General features: G+C 38.9%; 1 protein-coding gene and 1 long non-coding RNA gene across 7 annotated transcripts in view; one reads left to right on the forward strand and one right to left on the reverse strand.

Annotated features, from left to right (window-relative positions):
- Positions 1–177: 177 nt before the first annotated feature.
- Positions 178–25,437, reverse strand: part of tox2 (TOX high mobility group box family member 2) — an 89,690-nt gene continuing 64,430 nt past the window's right edge. Inside the window, exons 5-10 of one of the 3 annotated variants that reach the window (XM_080890429.1) lie at positions 12,046–12,312; positions 10,501–10,743; positions 5,023–5,103; positions 1,514–1,924; positions 1,283–1,431; positions 178–607 (exon numbers count right to left, since the gene is read on the reverse strand). In XM_080890429.1, coding sequence (XP_080746555.1) covers positions 565–607; positions 1,283–1,431; positions 1,514–1,924; positions 5,023–5,103; positions 10,501–10,743; positions 12,046–12,312 — 1,194 coding nt within the window. In that variant the 3' untranslated portion in view covers positions 178–564. The remainder of the gene's footprint in view (positions 608–1,282; positions 1,432–1,513; positions 1,925–5,022; positions 5,104–10,500; positions 10,744–12,045; positions 12,313–25,437) is intronic. The other 2 variants (XM_080890430.1, XM_080890431.1) reach the window with 2 other exon arrangements.
- On the forward strand, positions 16,330–20,221 carry LOC308403361. Of its 4 annotated transcripts, none has more exons than XR_013972895.1 (5): positions 16,330–16,740; positions 17,284–17,349; positions 17,694–17,849; positions 18,302–18,394; positions 18,692–20,221. It is a non-coding gene; the product is annotated as an uncharacterized lncRNA (long non-coding RNA). The 4 variants fall into 4 exon arrangements; XR_013972896.1 differs by having other exon boundaries at positions 16,330–16,584; XR_013972897.1 differs by lacking the exon at positions 17,284–17,349 and having other exon boundaries at positions 16,356–16,740.

Consider the following 25,437-nt stretch of genomic DNA (forward strand, 5'->3'; position numbering starts at 1 on the left):
AAGAAAGGAAAAAAACAAATGGAAAATAAAGCGATTAAAGGAAAGGAGTATTTTTCTTTCTTCTCGTTCTAATTAAAGCTGGATGGGGTCCCTGAGGGGACTTTATGGTGACACACGAGAGAAGTGCTCTGCAGCCCGGCCTGTATCAGAGAGGGGGCAGAGACACACAATTCAGAAGGTGGGAGAGGGTTGGGTGGGTAGGGCGTGGGGGGAGGCTTTATAAGTGCTTGGCAAATTTCAACAGCAAGAGGACTGCTAATACATTAAGTGGTACAGACAGTAGTCATCAAACTCTGTTCACAAGTTCTAGAAACTGAGAAAAATAAAAATTACACTGACAAAAAAAGGTGGTGACGTGTGTGATTGTGTGTGTGAAGCGGCATGTGTGTGTTTGCATGTGCGTGTGTGTGTTTGTATGTCAAGTGTACACTGCATGTAAGTGTGCACGTCAGAAGAAGAAGAAGAAGAAGAATGGGAGGGTTGGGGGAGGAGTGGGGGAGTGGAATAGGGGATGAGAGTAGACTCCTCTGTGTCGTTTTTGTCGACAGAGTATCATCTTCAGTTTCAGGTGAGGTAGAGTGGCTTGTCCCTGCCTATCATGTTGCCACTGGAAAAAAACAAATAAACAGAAAAACGGAAAATCAAAAACAAAGGCACAGTTTAGATTATGAGTCACACTCTACAACTCTACAAAATAGAAAGGAAGAGGGAAATCAGAGGTGCATTTTTCCTTGATTGCATGATCGTTCTCTGGTGGTGATCATTTAATTTTTCTTAGTTTGTTTCTCAAAACAAACCCTCTTAATGAAATAAAAATTGCACTGTAATTGAGCATGAACAGCACTATTGACTTACGATATCTTCCAGTGCTGCAGGGCTGCGCAGTTTGCCAAATCATTTAGTATAATAAGAGTGAAAACTTGTGTATGGAACTTGTTTTTTTTTCTCTTCTTTTTACTGCTGTCTGACAAACACATGACAAGCTCTATTATCTCACCATTACCTCTACAGCTGTCACCCCCGTCTCAATGGAACAGAGCTGACAATTTTCAACACTTACTTTGCAAAAGCAGTGGAAGAGACATCTGCTGCCTTAGCTATAACTATACTATAACTTATTTCTGCAGGAATTCTGGTCTAAGGGCAAATGCAACCTAAATTATGAGGTAAATATGGTGTCAAATTCCATTCTTTAATTGAGGCTTTTTACCATTAAATTTAATTAGTTTGTCTGTGTTCCACATTTATTTAACACAATATGATGTGAAGAATTCCCACTGACCTGCAGTGGTTGCCACACTCCCGATTGCAGTATTCATTGTCCCAATCATGGGTCTGAGCCACTCCAGGGCCTGGACCAGGGCCAGGAGCTCCTGGAGACTGGGAACCCCCAATGCTCTTCTGGTACTCTGACTGGAGGTGGGAAAAACCCTATAGGGAGTACATTAAAATTAGGCACACATCTTAAATTATAATCTCCTAGCAGCAGACGTGTCTTAGTTTGTCACTATACCTGCTGCCCTGGAGGTGGGGAGTGAAGAGAGGCCTGAAGCCCCATCTGGTGAGAGATGATTGACTGGGACTGGACCTGCTGCATGCGGATAGGCTGGTTGAGGAGTGAGCTCTGGTGCAGGGAGAGCTGCTGGTGGGGGTGAAGTGGTGGGCTGATCTGGAAGGAGGAAGGGGGAGAGGCACTAATGCTGGGCAGCATCTGCGATTGGCTGAGTGTCTGCGACAGAGTGTGGCGAGGGGCGTGTCCTGCATAGCTCTGCAGGTCAGTAAGTGGGAAGGCCCCAGGCCCCAGGTATGGCGATGTCGGCTGGGGAGGAGGTGGCACACTGTACAGCGGCGGGTTGCCTGGCATCATATGTGGAGAAGCCTGACTTGTCTGGGCACTTTTTGTCTCCACGGGGTCATTATATGTCTTAAAGAGAGAGAAAATCAAGAACAATAGTTACACTCCATGTAACAATGTGTTAACTCTTATGGCTTATTGCAGTACAACATAGAACCCAGTATATATTCCTGGGGAAGACACTGAGCCTCGAGTTTACCAGTAATAAGCAAAATGCACAAGCTGTATATTGCAAATGACACCCCTACTATTTCCATAGGAATAAAGACAGTAAGTGCTACACTTGATTAATCATCATCAGCAAGTCTATAAAAGATGTATAAAAGCACTGTACAGTGAGAAAGATTATTCACACTATTCAAGACAGCTGCCAGTCATCCCAGAAGTGGACATCCCATCAAATATACCCCAAGGTCAAACCATGCAATGCAAGAGATACTTCTCAGAGTCTACAGGCTTCAGCGTGCTAAATGTTCAAGTTTATGGCAGTTTAATTAGAACAAGACTAAACAAGTATGGCTGGTATGGAAGGGTTTCCAGGAGAAAGTACTTTCTCTCTAATAAGAACATGGCTGCAATGCTTAGGTTTGCAAAGTTGCACCTGAACAAACCACAACTTCTGGAACAATGTCCTTGGGACAAACAAGACCAAAGCAGAGATGTTTGGTTTTCAAAACCCAAAAACAGCCGATCAGAAACACACCTCACACCAACTGTCAAGCACAGTGGTGTAGGGGTGATGGTTTTGGTTTGTTTTGCAGCCACAGGACCTGGGCACCTTGCAGTCAGTGAGCTAGCTATTCTAGAGTCAGATGTGAGGCCATCTGCCTGACAGCTAAAGCTTGGCCAAAACTGTCATGCAACAGGACAATGATCCCAAGCAAAGCAGCAACCTCAACCTCAACCTGATTGAAATGTTTGTAAGCACCGTAAGAGAACTGTGCATAAACAAAACCCCACAAAACATCAATAAAATGACGGTTGTAAAAAATAATGGGCTGAATTCTTTCCTTAACAATGTGACAGACTGATTAATACTTACAGAAAATGATAACATTCAAGTTATTTCTGCTAAAGGTGGTTTTAGAAGCTACTGAATCATGGGGCATACTTAGTTATTCACACTTTTCCAATTTAGCTTAGTGTTTGTTTCATAAACAATGCCATGGTGTCATATGTCATGTATTGCTGCTCATCTGAGGTTGTATAAATATTTTTAGAGCCTCCTAAGTCACAAACTGTTTTAGTATATCTAATGCGTAAAGAGTCTACCGTCCTCTTCACATGGCTGTACCGTTTAAAAAACACAGAGTACTCAAATTTTAAAGCATTCATTATTATGTTAAGCTATCTTTGCTTATTCAACCTATAGTTCCCACCCATTCTTCATTCTTTCTGTTTTTAATGTATTAAATCACCCAGCCCCGCCCACCTCCACTGCACTCACATGCAGTACACACACATCTGCTCTGCAGACTGTTCTGTCTCCCTTTTTTTTCGTGGAGGAAAGTGTATGTCTATCTATGAAATGCATCCAGTATTTCTCATTAACTGTCGGACTGGTTGGAGTTATATGTGGTGGTTTGCTACTTTTTTATGGCTTCCATCCATCCAACTGAATCCCTGAAATAATCAATGGAACGGGAATGAATGGATGGATAAAGAAGAGAGACAGCCACATTCGCAGGGTCAAGTGGAAAATGAAATGCTAAAAAAAATGAAGTGAGGGGAGAGGAAAAGAGTGAGATAATAGATTTGATCTGTGTCAACTTGAGACTTGCAGACATTTAAAGTTGTGTATTGCAGCAGAAGGATTTACAATAAACAATATTTAAGTTGAAAGATGGTTTGCAAATACTGAAACGAATACAATATTTAATATAAAGTGCACCTTTTTAAAATGTAAACTTTTTAAATTTTCAGTGTGGAGTTTTTTGGATTGAAACAAACATGAGAGAAATGACATGGCATATAGTGGGTAGCTATGAAACTTTAGTTTGTCTTTTCTCCTCACAAACAAACTAACATGAGTCACAAAACAAAAAGGCAACAGGTGCACGCTTAAGAAGTGAATCTTTCAAATGAAGCTCCAATTACCTCCAATTCCACCCACCCCGATTCACTCTGAAAAGACCCCTTCATTGGTAATTTAAAAAAAGAGAGTCGTGGTGAATCATGAGATTCAGCTCTGCATTCAGATTGGCTGATCCTGAATGAGTGAAGGAGGGTCTGCAGGCTTATTTTAGTCAGTCAGATTTTTGACTGGCAATCTACCAGCATATAGTATCAATCAAGCCCCTGTATAGGAGCAATGACATGAATGTCTAATTGCAGCAAAGACAAGAGATGAGAATAGTCTTTTTAGCTGAAAGTACGCCACAGTGAAGAGGCTGATGAATTAACTATTCATGCCTTAATCAAGGTGCTTGTTTTCGGCCCATGAGCATGAGAGGAAGTGAGGCGCTGTGCTTAGTGGAGACAGGAGGAGGGAGGGAAAAGAGGAGGGGCTCGGTATATGCTAATGCAATTTAGAGTTGTATTTAAAAAAACCACAATGCAGAAAGGGAGAAATGAAATGCTGAACACCTAAAGACTGATATCCCTGTACCATCACGACTGTAGTACAGACAAACCAATGAGGAGTAGTCTAGCAGCTTTTTTAAGAAAATAATTAGGAATTGTTTTGTTTTTTACACAAGCATTGATAGAAATATGTTAATGTGCTGAGCTAAACTGTAGTAACCTGCATCAAAGAGAGAGCGGTAGTTGTGCGCAAACCTCAGGCAACACATTAGTGGCGCATCAGGGAGGACAGAAACACCAAGAGGATAGCAAATGACAGGTAATGTCCACTTCTACTTTTGCACATGCACAGCGATGAGCGTACACACGCACGCAAACACACACGCATGTACTATTACTTTCCATTTCTCCCCAGCTTCCAAATCGGGTGTGTTTGAGGCCTAATTTTCACTGTTCTCCTGTGAGCACACACACAGGCTCCTTCTCTCTCTTACACATACACACACATATATATGCACAAACATAGCTCAGTGCAGCTTGTGGACCCTTTCCATGGAACAAAAGTGAAAGGAATTCTGTCTAATTTATCATCCCTTATATCGCCGCTGACCCATGTATATCAAAGACGTGACCCCTGCTGTTACCTTGGAAACCAGACTGGCTCTGTAGGCGGCCAGGGCTTTCAGGTACTCCTTCTTAGCAGCCTCTGTTTTCCTCTTGTAGCTCTGCAGGAACAAACACAACAACAACAACGATTGATTACAAGGTGATGTGAAAGGCTAAAATGACCCTGTGGTCCACACTGACTGATGTGAATGAGATTTTGGGAGTCATGGTGTGATTGCGTGACCCGGCGGTGTACTCCTTGATGAAAAGCATATCAAATGCATTCACTTCCCAGTTATCAGGTCAGGGAGATTTGACCATCTGCATGATGTTTGCGTATCTGAAAGTAGTTCTTTTTCTTCAGAATATCCAGAATGAAATGTGCATAAAGCTTGTGCACAATAGTGTGAAAATAGTTAGAAATGAGGAGCGAGATGCTGTTTGTCATTTTGTGTACTGCTTTTCTGTCTCTTCCTCTATTAAGGCTGTTGCTCATCTCTTAATCAGAGCTGATGTCCCAGCAAATCATTCAGACGAGGGGGAAAATAAATAAATAAAAGAATTCAAAACAGCATTAGCAAAGGAGCAATCTCAAGCCTTCTGAATGAACCTCAAATGATGCGTTAAGACAGGGAATTCGAATTAATGTCATCACATGTCACTCACAGGCTCTTTATGGCTGCCAGTGCCTTTGTGATGCAGGAAAAGCAAGTTGCAAAAAGTCCATCCTTAAATCGATAAGGAAGACTCAGATCTCAGCTCATCTCGGGAACGTTTTCATATAAAGGAGAATGTACGTTTGTGCGTGAGTAAATGCATCGGGTAATTACTGATCCTCAGCGAGGAGACTGTCTGTGGCTCTGTGGACGGGGTCATTTCCTTCAAAGAGGTGGGGTACGATAACCATTAAGCATTCATGCCTTGCCAAATGCGCATAGGCTGGCAGCCGCTAACACGTACAGTCGATAAACAAACAGACATACACAAAGAACAGCAAACAAACCGGGATGACGGCGGATACAATCTCATGTTCAAACAGCTGATGTTTATCCACTCATTCATCCTTATTTACAATATCATAATTGTTTTCCTTCTGTGATAGACACTTTGGAACAAGAATGGATGAATTAAGCACTCATCCAGACTTTAAAAATAAAAACAAGCAAAAAAAATCAATCAAATTAATAATGATGCCCATGAGGAAATTCATTGAAAAAACAAAAAATAAAAAAATAAAAATGGGCTTACCCATCACCTCTTATAGACTGACAGACCCACGGTTGCTTCTTTAATAACCCAAACTACTCCCAGCAGCTTTAATTTCAAATTAATTTAACACAGCTAATGATTTGCGCAACGACGGATACTTTTAAATAAATTACCATGCCTAAGGATGTCTAATTATTCCAAAGTGGGCGGATTCATTAGCAATTGAAGCCGTCAAAGGCTGCAGGTCAGTATGAATAAAAAATAACAAAGCTGCAAGGAGAGAGCATATGCCTCTATCGTAATCCTGACACAGAGGTGTCCCGGCTGAATTAGCCCCTAATTGTACCTTAATGAAATGTTCTTGTTTGATAACCAGTTAATTACAGGAGACAATAACTCTGCACCCTGCTGACACTGAAGAGAGTGATTACTCTACGACTGAAAGACCCGACGATTGGTAAGAGGAGAAGTAGGAGGAGAGGAAGCAAACGGGAAGCAAAATGGAGGAGAAATAGGCAGAGGCACATTAAAACCAAAGAAAAAAAAGCACAACAGTGTTTGAATACTAGACAAAGATGCAGAAAATGGACTAAAATAGTTGAATATTGCATGACAGATTTTTAAACTTAACACAGAGAAGGAGTTTATTATCTAAACATGCCATCTTTTCAAACTCACAGTGTTCTTTTCTTTCCTCCCTTTCTCCCTGGTACAAATCTACAGACTCAATTAAATAATACTAAGGTTTCTCCTCCCTCCTCCCCAAATCCATTATCACTGTTCCCCCCCATTGCAGTAAAAACTGAAAATTGATCTTAATCTTAAATAACAAAAACAAGAAAAGTGTTCTTTTGTGTTTCTAGGGCAGCTTTAACATGTAGTCACCTTGAGGGATAGCACAGCCCAAATAATGCATTGATCTTGCACTATAAAGCAAAGGCCTTTGGGAATTAAAAAGCGCTGTATAGTGTGCAAACTATGAAAACAGCTTAATAAAAAAAGAAAATATGAACATAAACATGAATTTAAAAACAAAAAACAAGACTTTGTTCTGCCAAACCTAAGGGCGGCACTGGAGAATACACAACAACACAAGCAAAGTGGGAAAAATGCACACTGAAGCGTAACAAAAAGAATCACAGAAGGAACATAAATCACAACAATGAAACTTTTGATCGTTTCTTCAATAAACTACAGCAATAAAAAACGCTGCCTTCAGTGCACTTATGTGAATTTTGCTGCACTGTGTGTTTGACGAGCGCTATAGGTAATTGGAAACAGGGGCTGTGATCTAGTTAAAACAAAGCTGTGTGTAGGGGAAGGGTTGTGTTTACATTCTGGAGGTCCTGCATGGCTCCAGAGGGTCTGACTGTGACATGAGAGAGCACACCTCGTGGGTCCGGAAGAGACAGCCAGGACATGACAGCCAACAATTAAGTAAGTACATGTCTTGGATTTTTTAGGCCTTTTGACACTTTGTACAAGCAAACATTTGACTCTCTTTAATAAAATCTCTACAGATACTGTAAATGCAGGATTCAGATCTACGGTTTGACCAGGTCATACCAAAACCTTTCATTTCTACTTTTTAAGTCATTACTTATAGTTTGCCTTTAACTTTTGGATAGAAGGCGTCCCATTATCTTCAAACAGTCCTGGATATGATGCACAATTCTATTTTTTTACTTAGCAAATACTGCAGGCTGCCCAGTCCCTGAGGCAGCAAGCTAGCTCTCAGACTAAGCTAGAGGTGTAACAGTTGTAATAATTTTCTTCTCCTGTAACACTGTGTTTGGCTTCCACCGAGCATATCAACTGGTCATTTCTCTAGAACACATTTTTGTCTTTACCTTTTTGCTCACTCATTAACTCTAGTTTTGCTTTAATGTTTGTTTTAGGACAGCAGGACTCAAAATGCGCATTCTTCTGGTCTCCTTGGATGCAAAAATGCATTTTGACCGTAGATTCTGTAATGAAATTTGAGGGTTCTTGGACGTGTTTGGCATCAAACAGTTTTTGGAGAAAGTGGCAGTTGTTTGTAATCTACCCTAGTTGAAGACAACCGTCCCTGCAGTGAAATTACTTATTTCAAATAATTTGGAGACCAATTTAAATCAGTTTGAAGGAGCTCTTTAGCTCTTGGTATTATGGCATCCTGTAAAAACAGAAAACCCAAAAACAGGACATTGGCATAAAATCTAGTTTATTCCTCAGAAGGTACAATGCATGTAGGGGTTCACTTACTTTTGTATGTGACCAGTGTGTTTTTTATTTATTCAAATAACGAAAATGACTACCAAGCTCAAATTTATGTCACATTTATTCATTTTTTTTCAAAGGGGATCAAATGTTACCGAAAATGTTTAGGATACGAGCGCATTGTGAATGCATTTTACTATTATATTACCAACCAGCAGATGTGAATGCAGTACGCTATAATGTCCTTTCATGAATTTATTTCATTATGAAAGACCAGGACAGAAATTTTAATGACTTTAATGAGGATTAATGTGCACTAGCTGAATTGGTTGTACTCTGTAAATACACGGTTATCAAGTTTATCCATTTGCTGGCCTGGAATAAATGACAGTGCTAGTCAGTGAGAATAATTAGAGCACTCACTGTGTTATTGCCCAGACAGGCTACTATATTTTATTCCATAATGACATCATTACCTCAAGTTAATTATGTGTCTTGCGAGGTGACATGTTTGATTAAACACATGAATGCACAAACAAATCAAAAAATTAACTGTGAAATGGCATGCTAAATGGCTGGATTTTAATGATGGAATTGCCATATTATTAGTTTTGTCTGTGCTCCCAGGTAGAGCTGTGAAGGACAAATGCATAAAGCATGAGATGAAGACAGACATACAGAGACAGAAAGAAAGAGAGTTGCATCTGCAGTGCAAAATCTAAGGTGAATAAGAAACCGGGACACGAGGGGTTAAGCAGCACAAACAATAACATTTCAGGAGAAGATGTCCTTGAGGCAAAACCAAGGACAAGGCAATTGCTAATCTTGTATTCCCAGCATGATCAAATCACCAGGCAACAGATATAAATAAAAGGACAGGAAATGAGGAATTCACATTCAAGGGTGTCAGCAGCGAAATGAAGATTCATGGTGAAGAGCCCTGGTGAAGGCGGCAAAAATTAACTGCAAATAAAAGGGACAGACGGCCTCCAAAGTCCAGCGTATGAAGTAGGTTTGGTGGGAGAAAAACACACATGCTAGATAGGGTCTGGTAGATGGTGGCTGGGGCTGGGGGGAATGGGCTGCACTTTGTCATGGAGACAGGTGCTTTTATTTGACACCCAATAGGCTGCGCCCTGACTGGATATTCTAAAAATATGAGTCTGCGCATGATCATCAGACTGTCTCGTTTTTCATTCATTTCACACCATCATTTGTTACCACAAACACACAGACAAAAAAAAACCTTTGACTTTGCCTGTTGGACTGGAATGTGGAAAATGAAATAGAGAAAATGTGCTGGACAGGAAACCTCTAAACTGCAGTACGTGTTAATGCAGTTTCATATGCACAGGTTGGGTTATAATAAAATCCAATTGACCATTCAGTTCAGGTAAATATAGCTGCACTGCTGGTGGTTAAAATCTTTACAAGTCCGAGTGCAAGAAAATTCACTTTATAAAATAAAAGCATAAAATTTTTTATTTGCTTCACTCTCATGCAAGCTGCAATCACTCAGAGTGGCAGGTAGTTCTTTAATTTTAGAATCAGAATTACAAGTTTTTACTGAAGCATTATTCAACTTTCAAAAAAACGGGTTGCTCATTATAATGGCGAAGCCAAGGAAAATTATCACCAGCTAAATAAAACTCAGTATGTCCATCAACAATTGTTGGAACCCAAAAGCAGATCTAGAAGGTGAGTGAATACTGAACTTGTAATTGTTAGGTAGGCAGACGCAAGCTGCTCAATGTGTAAATAGGCATCTGTTTTTCTTTGTTATGCTTTTTCTTTTTTCACAATTTTACCACGCTGGCATCATCCTAAAAGGTGATAGTAATGCATCCCAGCTTATTTCTTTTTCTCTCTTTTGTCTTTAAACGCTTTTCATTTGCAAGCTACATTTTTATGCTCCTTCTCCTACTTAAATGATATTAACCTCTTGCCATCGGGTAGTCACAACTGCCGCAAGGTCAAAACTGTTTCAGTTTTTATGGAGTGAATTTATAACTTTTGCGAGGTATTTTTTTTTAGATGTTTGATAAACAACAAAAAAAGCTCTTTCCAGAACTCATAGTGTATATACATGAATATTAAACGAAGCCTACCTGTTTTTGCTCCTCTCCCAGACCATCCCACATGGAGGCTACTATTTTGGATACGTCTCCAAAAGTGGCATTGGGATTCTGTCCTTTAATGGCTGCCTGAGTGTCTCTGAAGAACAAGGCGTAGGCCGACACAGGCTTTGTAGGCTCGTTTGGATCCTTCTTCTTCTTCTTTTTTTGGGGTTTGGGCTTGGGCTTCATCATCTCCGAAGACGGTCGCTTCTCACCCGTGATCTGGAAGACCATCAGTGGCACAAAACAAAAAAACAAAACAGCTTATTGACACTGAAAGTGAGTCTACTAATTCGACTCGGAATGAATAATTGCATTGCTGATGAATGCTTATAGCGCTGTGCCCAGGTGAAACATGTAAGCTTCATTAAATCCTTAATTTCTTTTCTGTGTTCAATACCCAGTGTTTGGATATTGCAGCAATGATTCACCGACAGTAACAATTTACACACACAGACTCTGGTTGACAGCAGTTTTTCTCCCTGCCTTACTTTGTCAAAAATAACATCTGTTATTTGAATGTATCAAACCTTTTCAAATCTTTATTTTGCAGTTGTTCAGCAAGTCATAAATTCTGAATTTTCATGCTAGGGGTGAAAGGAATTTTAAATCGCCTGCTGTATCTGCTCTGGCTTTGATGTGGTCTCAGAATGAATTGGAGAGAGCAAATGGAATTACTTACTGATAGGAGAGATGGTAATCATTTTTATTCACACAGCACAGCAGAGATGCATAGGCTGGGAAATATATATTTTTTAAACTAAAGGATCCCCTTCTTGTTATACTGTATCACTGTGAGCTGGCAGCTAAATACACAGATGAATCTGAAACACTGTGGAAGTGGCAGATTCAATTATACACTCATTCACATTCCCCTGACAGAAACGAAGCAAATCCACAGAGACATTGGTTGGTGGGCAATTTATAAAAGCAGTTTTACAGATTTACATAAACCAAATGAATGTAAACAACTATCCTTCTCTTCTTATTTAAATGAATGAGTGATTTAAATGAAGGAGTGGTTGCTTTGGAACCAGACTGTAACTGAGAACATGGTAAGGCAGTGACAAAGTTGGGGAGGACTGGCAACAGATCATGTTGTTGTTGAAAAAAAGCGCCAATTAAAACATGTCTCACATCTTCATTCATTATAGAAATTTAAAAAGGGTTTAATATCAGCTCCTGTGTGTCTAACAATAAGCAGCAAACCTAGATTAGAATGACAGCTATTCACTAAAGTAACATGGAAAACAGAATTTCCTTTTGCTATTAGGGCATAGATTTTGAACTTTTTGAAGAGATTAAAAGTAAATATCTCAAAAAGTTTCTTTTTTCAAAGCATGAAAGGAAAAAAATAGACATAGCTCCAACTCCAGCAATGTTCAAGTTTTCGAGGCAGCCAAATAACCCAAGCTCAAGCATGCCTATTCCTGCGTTCCTCTTAAACAACACTGCGGATTACATGTTAACAACCTGGTACAAGCACTGCCAAGCCTTTATCGCCACTACTACATGCCAGAGAAGCCACACCAGTACCTTCAAATGAGGATCAGTCTCCTCTTCCTGATTGGAGCTTGAAGGTGAGGGTGTGGCCGATTTACTTCCGGGAGGTGAGGGGGAACCATGAGGCACTGCACTCCGGCTGACCTGTGGGTTTAGCTGGGATAGTGCACTCATGGGGTTGGGCAGTATCGGAGGTGAGTTGTTTATCAGGGTGTGGTTACGGGCGGGGTCATAATGAGCGCCATCAGGATGCTGGTGATGGTGTTGTTGTTGGTGGTGGTGCAAAGCCATCTCCTGCATCTGGGGTGAGAGAAGAACACCAGCTTTACTATCTTCTCTATTTAAAACTCCTGACTGCCAATTAGCCAAATATGCAAATGTTTCGAAGTGGAGATGACATGTTCTAATTGGAGAAATTGTGTATACTGTATGTGTTGGATAAAATATAAATATAATACAATGAACTATGCGCAAAACGTTGGGATTGCTAGAGGGAGTTGTCTTTTGGAAGAAAAAAGAGGTCTCACAGATAATCTCAGGCTGAGAGGTTTTCTTTCTTCACTGTCTCACAAAATTGCAGCTTTTTAGCCAGATTACTTGATCTGAAAATGACTTCAACACTGAGGTTTGTGGAGGGTCTGAACTGAAAATTAGATGCATAATAAGTGAAACATCTAAACTAAAACTAATCAAAACAACTAAATGCAAGATTAAATCAAGGGGCATGCTTGTTCTCTAAATACTAACGACTTCTACTGTTAACTACTCCGATACGAAAAACTAAAATGGACTGTCTTTGACATCCCTGACTGATCTGAAGCCTGGAAATTTTTGGGTTATTGTTTCCTGACATTTTTGACAGTTAGCAGAACCAGAAAATACTTTGAATACATGATTGCTGGGAGGGAGCCTGATGTTTGGTGAGAAAGCAGAAATTAAGCAAAATGTATACTTTAAGAAAGACTGAGAGCTCAAAGCAGCAATAATCCATCCATCCACTGATCCATCCATCCAGCCATAATTAAAAATTTTAAATCGATAAATTGATCACAGTTATAAAGCTACAAAGAATGCCAGAAAACCCTGTAGTTCGCCTGTGAGACTTACAGAGTGTTGAGCATCTTTTGAGCTCCATATTTTTAATGGGGTTTAATGTTGTTTACAGCCACAGCAAACAAAATCAGCAATACTGCTCTAAAATCAGCTGCACACTACCTGTGTCAGACACACACAGGTAGAGACTCCAAATAAATGTGTGTGTTAGTGATTATATGTCTGTAGTATGTTCTGCTACTCAGCTGGCCACACACAGAGTGCATGTTATAATTTAATAAGGAGAAAATCAACTTTACAAGTTAGCACCTTTTTTTAACTGCATCCAAGCTTTTTGCATGTAAAAGCCACTCAGTGAACTGTATCCCAAAGCAATTTTGCACTGTTTAACCATTCATCCATATAACACACAGGCTTATCAGTGAAATCAGATTTCAATAGGTCCCTCTATTACAGCTGAAAGTACAATTTATGGTTCCTATTGACTGCTACAGGCACCTAGTGCAGGCCCCTTGGACACAGTAGCCTGTGTAGTATTGAGGTTAAGATTTCCTCATTTACTGCTTCTGAAATTTTTTTTCTTAGTATTTGAAAAGCCAGATGTCTCAGCACCTGGTCAAGCAATCACCGAGTCAGTGGTATGAATGAACTGAGATGTTATGGTCATTGTGTTGTAAAAAGGAAAAGAAAATGTATTGCCAACACTTCTATAAGCACAAGCAGAAAAAACAGTTGTAAACTGCTGGGAATGTCCCAGGAAAATATACTTTAGTGGTTACAGAATCAGGCTCATAAAGTTCTGTTCTTAGCCATCTAATAAGATCATCAACAGCAACGACATCAAAAGCTTTATTTCAAGATTCATCAGAACAGAACATGAACACAGACCAAAGGATGCTTTTAATGCTGGCATAAATGGGAATGTTTGGGAATTTACAGATCAGAAAGTGATGAACTAGCATTTGTTAGCTCTTTTAAACATTTATGAGTTAAATAATACATTACACATTAGTGCAGTGCTAAAAAGATCAAATTTAAAGGGCTCGAGCATATGAGGTCTTGATAAACACGAGTAGAGGTTCAGAGATGAAGGCTCAGCACTCTAATCATAATTGGTCCCAGTAGATTGGTAGAATAAAAATGCACAACAAAGTAATGTTGTGAGCAGCTCTGGCCTGCTTTGAAAACTCGTAATATTCACACGACATTAGATTCTGTGTTTGCCTCAGCAGCTGCTCACAAAAGCCAGCAGTGAACAAAGACATTCGTTTTGCATTTCAAATAACCAAGCTCAAACCTCCCCCATCCATGACAATCTCCAACTTCCAATCATAATTCAAAACACCATCACTACACTTCTTAAAACATGAGGAAATAGCTCCAGCAAAATAAGTAGTCAGACAAAAAAAGGAAGGAGGAAGGAAAATGGAGTAAAACGAAGGAAACAGAAATCCATTAATTTTCCATTTTCCATGGACTTGCTCTTTAAGGGTCCTCACAAACCAAGAAGCACTGAAAAACCAATTAATCAAACATGAATGGCCTATCATAGCTATAGCAGATGCATTTCCATAGCAACAGCCTCCAGGCAAAATTGTCACCCTTTAATCTGAGTCACACCATGTTTAATGTAAACAAGAAGGAGACATGCAGAGCAGCGGAGTTCACAGGGGGAAGACGCCACAGCGTCGTGAATATTTGGCCAGCCCCACAACAGTAGAGACAATAGATAAATAAATAAACAGGATTTACAGACACGCATGCATTGCTTACTAGGGATAGTAAAGTTAGTTGCAATGTTTCTTCCGTTACTATAGATAAGAACAAACCAACAAACAAAAAAAATAAAAAAATGCAAAAAACACCAAAACACTGACTCTACTTGCTATTTGTTTATTTAATGGGTATTTATTTATGTTTGCTCTCATATTTCATGAACCCCATTTTCATTAAAGCTGCATGTTCCGTTCGAGCTAATGAAGCAGCAAGTCATCAGGAAGCACAGAAACACCAAAACTATTCCACTCTTTGTGAAGATAATAACACAAGATGTTCTATATAAGGATGAAATTGTCCCATTCCAAAGTATGAAAGACTGACTTATCTTCTTATAGTTACTAAAACCAGATATAACAGATCCTGAACTCATTACTCAAGACACCCCCACTGTGATAATTTAATTGTAATTTCAACATCCTGTTTGAAATTGTCTCAGAGTGCGTTTAGTTTGGCTTTCACCTGTGTGAGACAGAAAGACCAAGAAGTTATCACATAGCGCCATCAAGCTAGAGCTAAATAAAGCTAGTGGCAGACGGCTGTATAAATATTATGAAAGAATCTGACAAAGGTTGCTGGTTGCCATAGGTACTGTATGCTAATTCTTATTGGTATCATCCAAGAGGCTAGAAAGAGGTGGGAGTGCACAGTGAGTAACAGGATTTAGTTGGTCAGTGCTCTTTGCAGTTAGCATGTAACACATACTGACTTTCCATGGAGTCTTGACATTAAGAGCACTGGCTTTATAATCTGTGACACAACATAAAAATCATGTTATCATTTTGAGTGAGTAAATCTGATAACTCATCTAAAATTTTGAATGTTTTTTTTAATACTTTTACAGTGTTGGATTCCTGCTCTCTGCTGGATATTGCTGTATCTGTGCTTAACCTTCAGAAATGTAGCTGTTTTCTGTACAACACCAAGGAAATACGCCGCGGTAAAGCTAAAAAGAGAAAACATGAGAAAAAGTACAGAAACTATAAGAGAAAAAAGCCACACGACCTAAGTAGTAAAATCAAAGTTAGCAAAGTTAGCGAGGGGACAGTTAGGTATTACTTTTTGGTGACGAGCAGCCAGGCAGACCTAAACTGTGATGTAAAGCCAGGAAACTCTGTGTGAACGTGTTCCTCTGCCATCGTTACGCCTGTCGTGTTTGTATTCACATCTTGTACATCATAGTCAAATGGGAGTCAAATAACAAAGGCTTTCCAATTATGTGTAGCACATTGTGTGCGAGATGGAATATCACAAAGCCATTGTTCCCCTGCTCCTGCTGACCTTACCTTTGAAATGGTTTCACGGCTGCTCCAATTGCCTGCACCATTTGATTTAGCTAAGGGGATTTGACCACCAGCACAGAGATGAGAGAAGGGGAGAAGAGAGTCCTATACACTCAAAAAAATGAACGAGGTGGATTGTTCAGTGTATATTAATTATTTATTTTCATTTTACTTAAAATATATGTTTTTGTTAAGTTAACATATGTTTTTCTAATCAAGTCTACGTAATTGTGTCTATTATTCAACGTACATAATACTAATGTGTTACTTGATCGCATAACATTTAAGTCAATTAGGATCGATATACCTTGTATATCCACAAGGTGGCAGTAATGCAAAAACAGTTGTAATGAAACCGCGCAGAACAAGAAGGTTTCACGGCTTGTGCCTGCTCATGCACAAGACTTCAAATTTAACTGAAAAAGGCTGTTTTGGCGCCAAGCTGCTGTTTCTTTGAGAGGTAAGACCACTTTTTTCTTTGACTATGTTGTGTAGTATCTATATGTCCAGCATGGTTATATTTTGCGTTTGTCTTACAAGACATGTTATATCGTTTGCGTGTGCTTGTTTTACATTAGTTTTACTGGGTCCTGGACATGCTTATTTTGTGGACTGTGTAAGAAACATTTTTATTGTTTTTTGTTTTATTAAGGGATTAGCTACAGGGGTTCATGGGGTTATTCTTTCAAGGGGTTATTTTTCCATTTGCTTTCTTGGGATTCCTTTTCTGTAATCCGAGAGTCGGAAATATCGAATAGGATAGCAAGGATAGCATAAAGTGACATTTAAAATCCAAAAAGTCAAGGGCGAAAGCCACTGTGACACCATTGTTCTGCTCTATCAGTAATCTGTATTATGTAAAAATGGTCTGTAAATACAGCATGTTTCCTAGCGGAGTTATACATATCAATGTAGTTATAAATTACAGTTTGTGAAAGTACACACTTACTTTTTTTAATAAAATTATTCAAGACATATGAGTGGACAGACAATGGAGGTCGACAGACCTGGTGATAATTGCTTCTATAGAAAGTTAGCACATGGCAGTGTCAATCTCTTGCTTTTCTTCTGAGTAGTATTTTATTTAGTTGTAATTCAAACAATAATTTGCTTCTTGAAATTAAGTAATGAATTTCTTGTTTTACTTTATAAATCTCAGATCCTGCCTTTACCTGCTCCCTCCTATACTGATGTGGTGTATGTGGTACTGCTGAGCTTGTATGTGGTATGTGAACTGTTATACTTTTAAAAACAAAACTGTTTTATAAGTTAAGTTTTCTTTTGTGACCCATCCCATGCCCCTGTTATTTCTTCTCCACATCTGAACCATGGTTGCAGTTCAAGGGCCTGAGGCATGAAATTCTTTTCAGATCAGCTGTGATCAATATTTTTTGGAACTTGATAAATAACAATAAAAGCTGTAATGGCTCCATTAGCATTTTGTGTAAATGTTTGTGTTAAAATTATAGCTTTAATGAGGTCTTACTACATTAGTTTTAGTTTGTATATGTGTACATATAGTATGTATATTTACAGTACAGTATGTTGTGTTTGTTGACATATTTTCAGGTGGAAGCAGAATATGTGAGGATTACTACTGCTGCACATGTTACAAGGCTTTTTACACAACTTGACCAATACACTGACCAGCTCATAAAAGTCTTCAAGAAAAAAGGAGGCGTTGCAGGGAAGAAAATTAGACAAACTTTGGCCCCAGCCACACAGGTGCGTTATTCTGTTGGTAGCAAAATATTATGGCTAATAAGATCATTTTCAAATTTAAACAGCTAGTGTATGGTAGCTGCACAGTGCACTTACATTTATATTAAGCAAGACAAAGTTTGGTACTCAAAACGTTGGAAAATTTAAATTACCTAAACATATGTAAAATCTGATCCCTTGATTTAGGTTAAACCAGAAGTGAATGTTTTTATGTTATGTTTTGAATGCAAAAAAGATGATGTATTAGTTTGTCTTTACCTCCATTATGGACATATATAATGTGGTGGAAACCCTGCCCAACAGGTTAACTATTCATGTCCATGTGATGATTAGTTGGTCTTGTGTACATGTCTATCTGTGCAGTGGATATGTCATTCATTTTGCGTATAATGTGAGTTTCTGTCATCCTAAAGTATATCTGTTTTCTCTTCCTGTATCTCTGCCACTCTCTACAGAAGGAAACCATTGAAAAGGGGAGGGAGTGTGTCCTCAGGGCACTACCTTTTTACCTGAATGAAGACCCAAGCATCCTCTTCAAAGAATAATTGGTTGGTAATTTTAGTTTAGTTTTTTATCTGTATTAAACCAAATTTTGAATAACTAATGTTGTTGCATGTTGTAATGTTGTTGTTGTTGTAATTTGCATGGAACCTGTTTAAATGTTTTGGGAAATCTTCTTGTATACCCAAACTATTTATATTTATCGTTGAATCTGTAGTCTAAAATAGTGGCGCACTGGGGTGCATGTTCCTAATATTGTGTTTACGTCATTAAAGGGTAGCTTTGGCCCTTTTTCTTTCTTTTTTTAAAACTGGATGCCATTTTTCTATGTTTTTGTGTCTAAGCTACAGCTGTTCAGAGGGAGCTGGAACAAATTACCCTTGCTATCTTTACCATCGAAAGAGCTGATGCCAGCACTCCTCCAGCCGATGTGGGTATAACCATCTAGTGTGTCCTGCATGACCTGGAAGACCTGGCCTCTGCATGTGCACTCTTAATGGGTGGGATATATGCACTGAATCTCAGTTAACCTCAAGACTGAAAGCTAAGAGACAATCAAAAGTATTGAGATTTAAAGGATTTAATTGAGAGATGATACTGCACCAGAAATGTTGAAGGGTGGTGTGTATATTAGCGTTCAAGGCATATTGTTATGAGGTAGAAATATGTTCATATTCAGTTTGTGTTACATTGTGTGCATTGTAAAGGTAATTGCAATACATACTAAAAATAAGGGTAAGTTAGGAGGTTGATCTGATATCCTCGTGTTGGTGTTGTTCCCAGATCATCATACTAAATGTTGTTCCAGGATCAACATTGCAAGTGACCAATCAGAATGTTGTGACGTCATACTTTTGCGACTTCGGGAAAAACCGGCGTAAAACAAAAAACTGTACTTAAGCTGCGTGAAACCGCCTCTGTCCGCCGATCAACTGACCCTGACCCTAACCGTAACCCTTTAATAAACAGTAAGCAGAATTGATATTGTCCTTGCAACATTGGAATTTCATAAATGCACGAATGGCTTGGAATAGAATAACGTCACAACAATGTGATTGGTCACTTGCAATGTTGAACCTGGAACAACATTTTCATGATGGTCTGGGAACAACACCAACACGAGGATATCAGATCATCCAAGTTGGGAATGCAGGATGAATGTATATTTTGTGGACTTTTAAAGACGAACAATTGTTTCCATGTTAAAATGTTTACATCTGAAGTTTTTTGCCCAAACACTGGTAAAATAAATGTTGACAGTGGCGAGTGTTAAATGGTTACTGCTGTGCTGTTGCAAAAAAACTGAACGCTGACAAGCTGTTTTATTGTTAGACCATAATGTTGGCATGTTTTGTTAAAGTTTTATTTGGGATGGTGATGTAATTTTCTTTGATTGCTAATATCAGTGGACTATTTATTATTATTATTATTATTATTATTGTTGTTGTTGTTGTTGTTGTTACATTTTTTTTTTTTTTTTTAATTGTGGCTGTTGAGGTGGACACTTCACTTTGCATTGTTAAAGGAAAGCACTTCATTGGCATTGTGTTACTGGACTGACCCTAAGCAATCATTGCAAATAGCAACTTTGCTATCCATTTTAGACACTAAAAGAAAAAAACACTCACAGACCTTACTAGCATCACATGTGCATAACTCAAGTGTCATCTTATCAATGTGTTATGTGATCTTCAATGCGTTTTTTTTCTCTTCTATTTCTGGTAGATACAGACATTTAATTTAAAGTCTTGATGTTGCATCTGTCTACATACTGTTAATTACTAACCCTAATGAGCTGTTGTGTTTTATTTTGGACTGGGTTTACACAAATGCTCACTGAATGTGTTGGCAATAAAATAAATTTTAAAAAATAAGTTGGATGTACTTAATTCATTTGTGTGGAACCTGTTGACAAAATAGATTTATGTAAAACTAATTAATAAAGCACAAGGTGGCTGAAAATATAATATTTGAATTAATCTAACTTAAATTTAACATTTTGCTGCCACAAATAAGAAATGTGTTGAAGTAACTAATCTAAACTATCTAACCTGAAAATATATCATCTATGTTCATACAACATAACTTGATTTAGTTAGTCTTAAATATGTCTTGTTAATCTTAAGTAGTTTTTTTTTAAATTAGATGAACTAAAGATTTTTGCTTTAAACTAACATAATTCAATTTCGTGGAACCTGTTGACAAAATAATTTTAATTAAAGTCAACGTTTCATTTTTTTGAGTGTACACAGCTACAAGGAGAAAGAGGAGAGATGCGCACCAGAGGCGAGTAAAACAGCTAACCTTGCTCTGTCCTTTTGATGATTATACCAGAGTGGCATCTGTTTCATCATTTAAATAAGCTTGTTGATTGCTATGCAGGCTTTATTACTGTAGCTTCATAATAAACCCATCTGTGGATGCTATAGGATCAATAAATTGTCATGTTTTAACTTGTTAGCGCCGTCTAAAATAAATCTGTCAGTTTTTAATTAAGTACTTTGTGTAGAGCTGGAGTCAATTCACTTTTAGTTGACTAGCTTCAAATTGTAAATGAAAACCAAAAGTTAATTAAACGATGGGGCATTTTGTTTTCTCAATGCTACACGATATCTGTCCAATTTAGGTTTCAAATTCTTTCTCACTCCCGCCCCGCCCTGTTTCGATATTCACTGATCGATGCCCGTGTGAGTCCCGAGACTTGTCTTTCCTCACTCCCTGCTTGACTGGAGCCATCTTGTTTAGAGTGATGGCTCACTCACACAGGTTCACGGCTGCTATTGTAAAATCAGCCAGCGTTTAATTGAAACAAATGACTATAATAATAGAACATTATCCCTGCAGGCACCCAGCCATGACAGCTTTAATTAGAGGCGCGTTCAAGAATGATCCTTCAAAAGCACAGCCGCCGCGCAACAAGGTGGTAAACACGCCTTTAGGTGGGGGAGCCAACCCTGGGTCTCTCAGCCCTCAAAGCTACTTCTCATTCACCCCGAGGGCAAAGCGCTAACAACTCTGTTCCTCAAAGAGCCGTCGAACCTCCCGCCCCTCCCACCTCCTCCTCACTCCATCCCTCTGTCTCTCTCCCTTCATCCATGTCTTTGGTTTATCAAGCTTATATATACCCAAGAGGGTCATTTACACAAGCTGAGAAGAAGAGAGTGGATTCATGAATCATACTCTACTTAACTATAAAGGCAGAGGCAAAATGCTGTATCTGCCGTCTTGTGACACCAGACAGATGCTAAGTACAGAGGCATGATGGGCAATAGATGCCAGGATGTTTTAGAAGGGGAATCAGTGTTGTTGTAAGAAATTGTTTTGAAAGTTGTCAAGACTACATTTTATTATCTATATTACGCCATAAGGCAACGTGGCTTTGATTTAATGTAATGTGTGATGCCCTGTTTAAGGTACAGTACCAGCCAACTGTATTTACTAACACACTATTAAAACCTCATTTTATTTATTAGCTTGGCAACGGCACCGTGTTGCCAAAACAAAACACTTTAAGGTCACTTTCAATCGTTCCAATTACATGCTAGTCAAAAGGAAAAATATCAAACACTTGCTCTTGCACCTCCCGTGCTGAACTGTGATCCTGTAATTAATCTGGCAGAAAAACAGCAATACCTCACAAACCAGCAGTATAAGGGAATAATTACGAGTTTTAGCACGTACTTTATGAGAGAGAAAAAGCAGTTTACTCAAAGAATGCCTAAAGTAGCTGCAGTGTTGAAATGGAATTTGCCACTATAAATCCCAAAGCCAAAAACAGTCTATACCAACACATAAAATGCAGGAAGGACTTTTAAACGCACAAAAATGAGAATTAAAGTAATAAAAAAGTAAACAAGGATATTAATAATAATGATGTAATTAAAGTTCACCTTGAAACATTTTCACTGGTGGCTGACTGTTGCTTTGAAAAGTACAGTAGCACCGTGAACATCTCTCAGGGTGAATCAGTAGCAGCAAAAAGGCAGTGGTTGATTTGCAGATAGTAATGTCATGATGTCCCCCTCGGCACCAGCCTCCATGTTCCTCATTACTGCTAATGTTAGAACCTCCTTTGCTTCTTTCTCTCCTCTTTTTCTCTCTGCGTCTCTGCCTCTTTCCTCCCCTCCAGTTCTCTTTCTAGTTCCTTATGTTTTTTTTTTCTTTAAATATTCTGTCTCTCTTGTTCTTTCTCACAGTCCCTTTTTCTCCTTTCCTAGCTCTCTCTCAGCCCGGGCGTGTCTCTGAGCTCACCTCACAAAGCACGGCGTCAGAGAATCAGAGCCTTGCCTGACATGACATGCAGGAGATGGTTGTGAGGAGCGGTAGGGACACACACTCTTGACAGCAGAAGGCAAGGCTCCTCTGCTCCCACTAATGAGACTCCTGACTGCCGTGTCAAATGCACTTTGTGTGCATGTGTGTGGGTGCGCCCATACTTGCACAACAAAAAAATTCAGCATGCAGAAATAATGAACACAGAAACAACAAAAACCATGCAATTCTTAAAGAAAAATATTGTGCTGTGTGCATCATGCAAGTCTAGGTCAGGCCAAGGTTATAGATGTGTGCAAAATCCTCTTGCCCAGAGACTTTCACACGTCTGATCTTCACCTCATCCTCAAGTTTTAAACATTATGGCAACAGATTACAAAACTTCTTTTTTATAGTGATTGCACAATAGGAGGAAGGTGTCTCTTGCTTAAGAACAGCTCAGAATACATGTCTGGTATTAGAAAGGAAGGCAAACACAAGAGCAACTAGCTTGCTACAGCACTGTAATCACTGTGAATGAAGCCACACTTATAGACATTAACAGAAAGAGTGGCAGTATTGCGTTGAACTAGTGGCCGGTGACACAGCAGAGGAGGCGTCCGAGCATGAGATGACATGGGATAGTTCTCCACTGCCGCCACAGCTGAATATTCCTGGTGGTGAAAGCAGAATGGGCTGATGGATTGTTGAGATAGGGCATAGTGCAATATGGGCATGATTTCATGGCATGATAAATCTCAGCAGGGGCGCGTGGCTAAGTGTAATATAAAATCCCTTATCTTTGGATCTGCTTCATAACACTAGATATGTGCTGCAGCTGAATCTGCGTTTGTTTCTTTAGCTTCTGTTCTTTGCTTGAACGCTGTGGTTTATCAAATCTATAAGAGGAGGACAATGACAACAACATGTGTGCGATAACACATATTTCACTCTGATGTTTTTGAAATATGATGTGATGAATTATCTAAATTGAAAATTGCCACTGCAACGATCTTCTTCTGTTACCTGTGATCAGGGTGATAAGTATTATTAGAACAGGTTTTACATGGCACTTAACAGAAGCTGGTCTGTGTTCGTGCAAAACAAGTTTAAATTACATATGCAATATAAATGAAATGCAATTTGTCCCACATAGCTGATCTTTTTAAAGTCCAGTGACTGTGTTATTTGACACCATCCCTTTAGAATTTTTCATTAAAAAGACAGAAATGAAGTCAAATCTTATCCTCCTCTTAGCTTAATCTGGCAGGTTAATTGACATCATCAGGGTAGAGAAAAAAGATGAGCTGCCATTCTGGGCTGCAACAAAAATCCCTCTAAAACGGTGAAATTGGAAAATAACCTATATTTCTTTTAGGATATTTCTTAATATACAACTACAGTTTCATATCACATTGCCAGAGAAATAAGGCACTTTCTCCCAAGAGATGAGAAAAGAATTGAATTTTTCCTTATCGGTCATCTATTTTTCCACAGAATGCTATTACTTGCTGCCTGCCGTTGCTAAGCAACAGGAAATATTAATAGGACCTTTTATTAGCTAGGCTTTACCCGTGGAGTACTAAAATGAGGAAGTGGAAAACATGAATGTGTTACATAAATCTTTGAACCTTTCAGGGTTTGCACAAGTCTCTGTTTGTCCAGTGATTTATGGCTGTGATGGTTCATTTATGGGAGAGGGCGGTGTGAAATGCCAAAATGGAACATTAGCCTAAGGGACAATTTGAAAATAAATAATCACAAAAAAGTGTGTGTGTGTGTGGGGGGGGAGCAGTTGAAAGAACAGCCCTCCCTTTTCCTGTAGACTTCAAGGGGCCATCAAACAAGCAAGTGATTTTTGTTCCACTCGTGGCATTGATCATTCAAAATCATCTGTGCCTGAATCAACATTGGAATAACTAATACAAGTCCCATTCTATCACTGAGCTTGTTGAACTGTGGTGAAAAGCGACAGACGTTCCATCATTTTCTGCAGACGCTCTAATCCCTTTAAAAAATGACTTAAAATGAAGGTCTTTCAAAGGAGAAATAGGTTTTCTTCATCTGAATAAAAAGTATAGAATCGAGCAAAGCCCCAGAGAGCCGAAAGTCTTTAAAGGCACGTCGGAAAAAAAACACACGAGACAATTTTAAAGTCCATATGGAAAAAGTGTAAACACATTTAACTATAATCTTTCTCAGAAGGCTGGTTGATATAGTTTTTATTCTTTAAACTTAAAATGCGGACCATGATTTTCTCTATAAATGCATCGCCATATCTCTAATCCACTTTTTTTTCTGTTTAATGTTTATACAAAAACCAGCAGGTGTACAGTATGCGATAATACGTTTGCTGAGACCCTCCATCAGAGAGAGAAAACATTAAAACACACCTCTGCTCTCTTATCATTAATTCATCCCAGCTTGTCTGTGACAAGTTCAGTTGACATTGCAGCTCATATTTCTTTCACGCAGGCTTGGAGCGCGAGCACCTGCCAGGAGCACTTAATACCTCGTGAGAAAAAAGAAAGAAAGAAAAAGAGCAAGCTTCCAACCAACTTAACGTGACAATCAAGATGGGATTAATACTTGATAATTAACCTCAACAAATGAAGATAAAGAGCTTGTGAGGAAAATCTTACATTGAAATTTTGTAACAAAAGAAATTAGAGGATGGAATTTGAATATGAATGCAGCAGGCAGATCTTTAGAGCGCCACAGCCCTCATTACAAATAAACTGACCCTCATTCAAGCAGATTCACATCGTGTATTCTGAGAAAAGAAAAAAAAGGGGGGGAGATAATACCTGGATGTTTGATGAAACTAAGGCTGCTCGTG

The sequence above is a fragment of the Rhamphochromis sp. 'chilingali' genome (genome assembly GCF_963969265.1).
Source record: "Rhamphochromis sp. 'chilingali' genome assembly, chromosome: 9".
NCBI lineage: Eukaryota > Metazoa > Chordata > Actinopteri > Cichliformes > Cichlidae > Rhamphochromis > Rhamphochromis sp. 'chilingali'.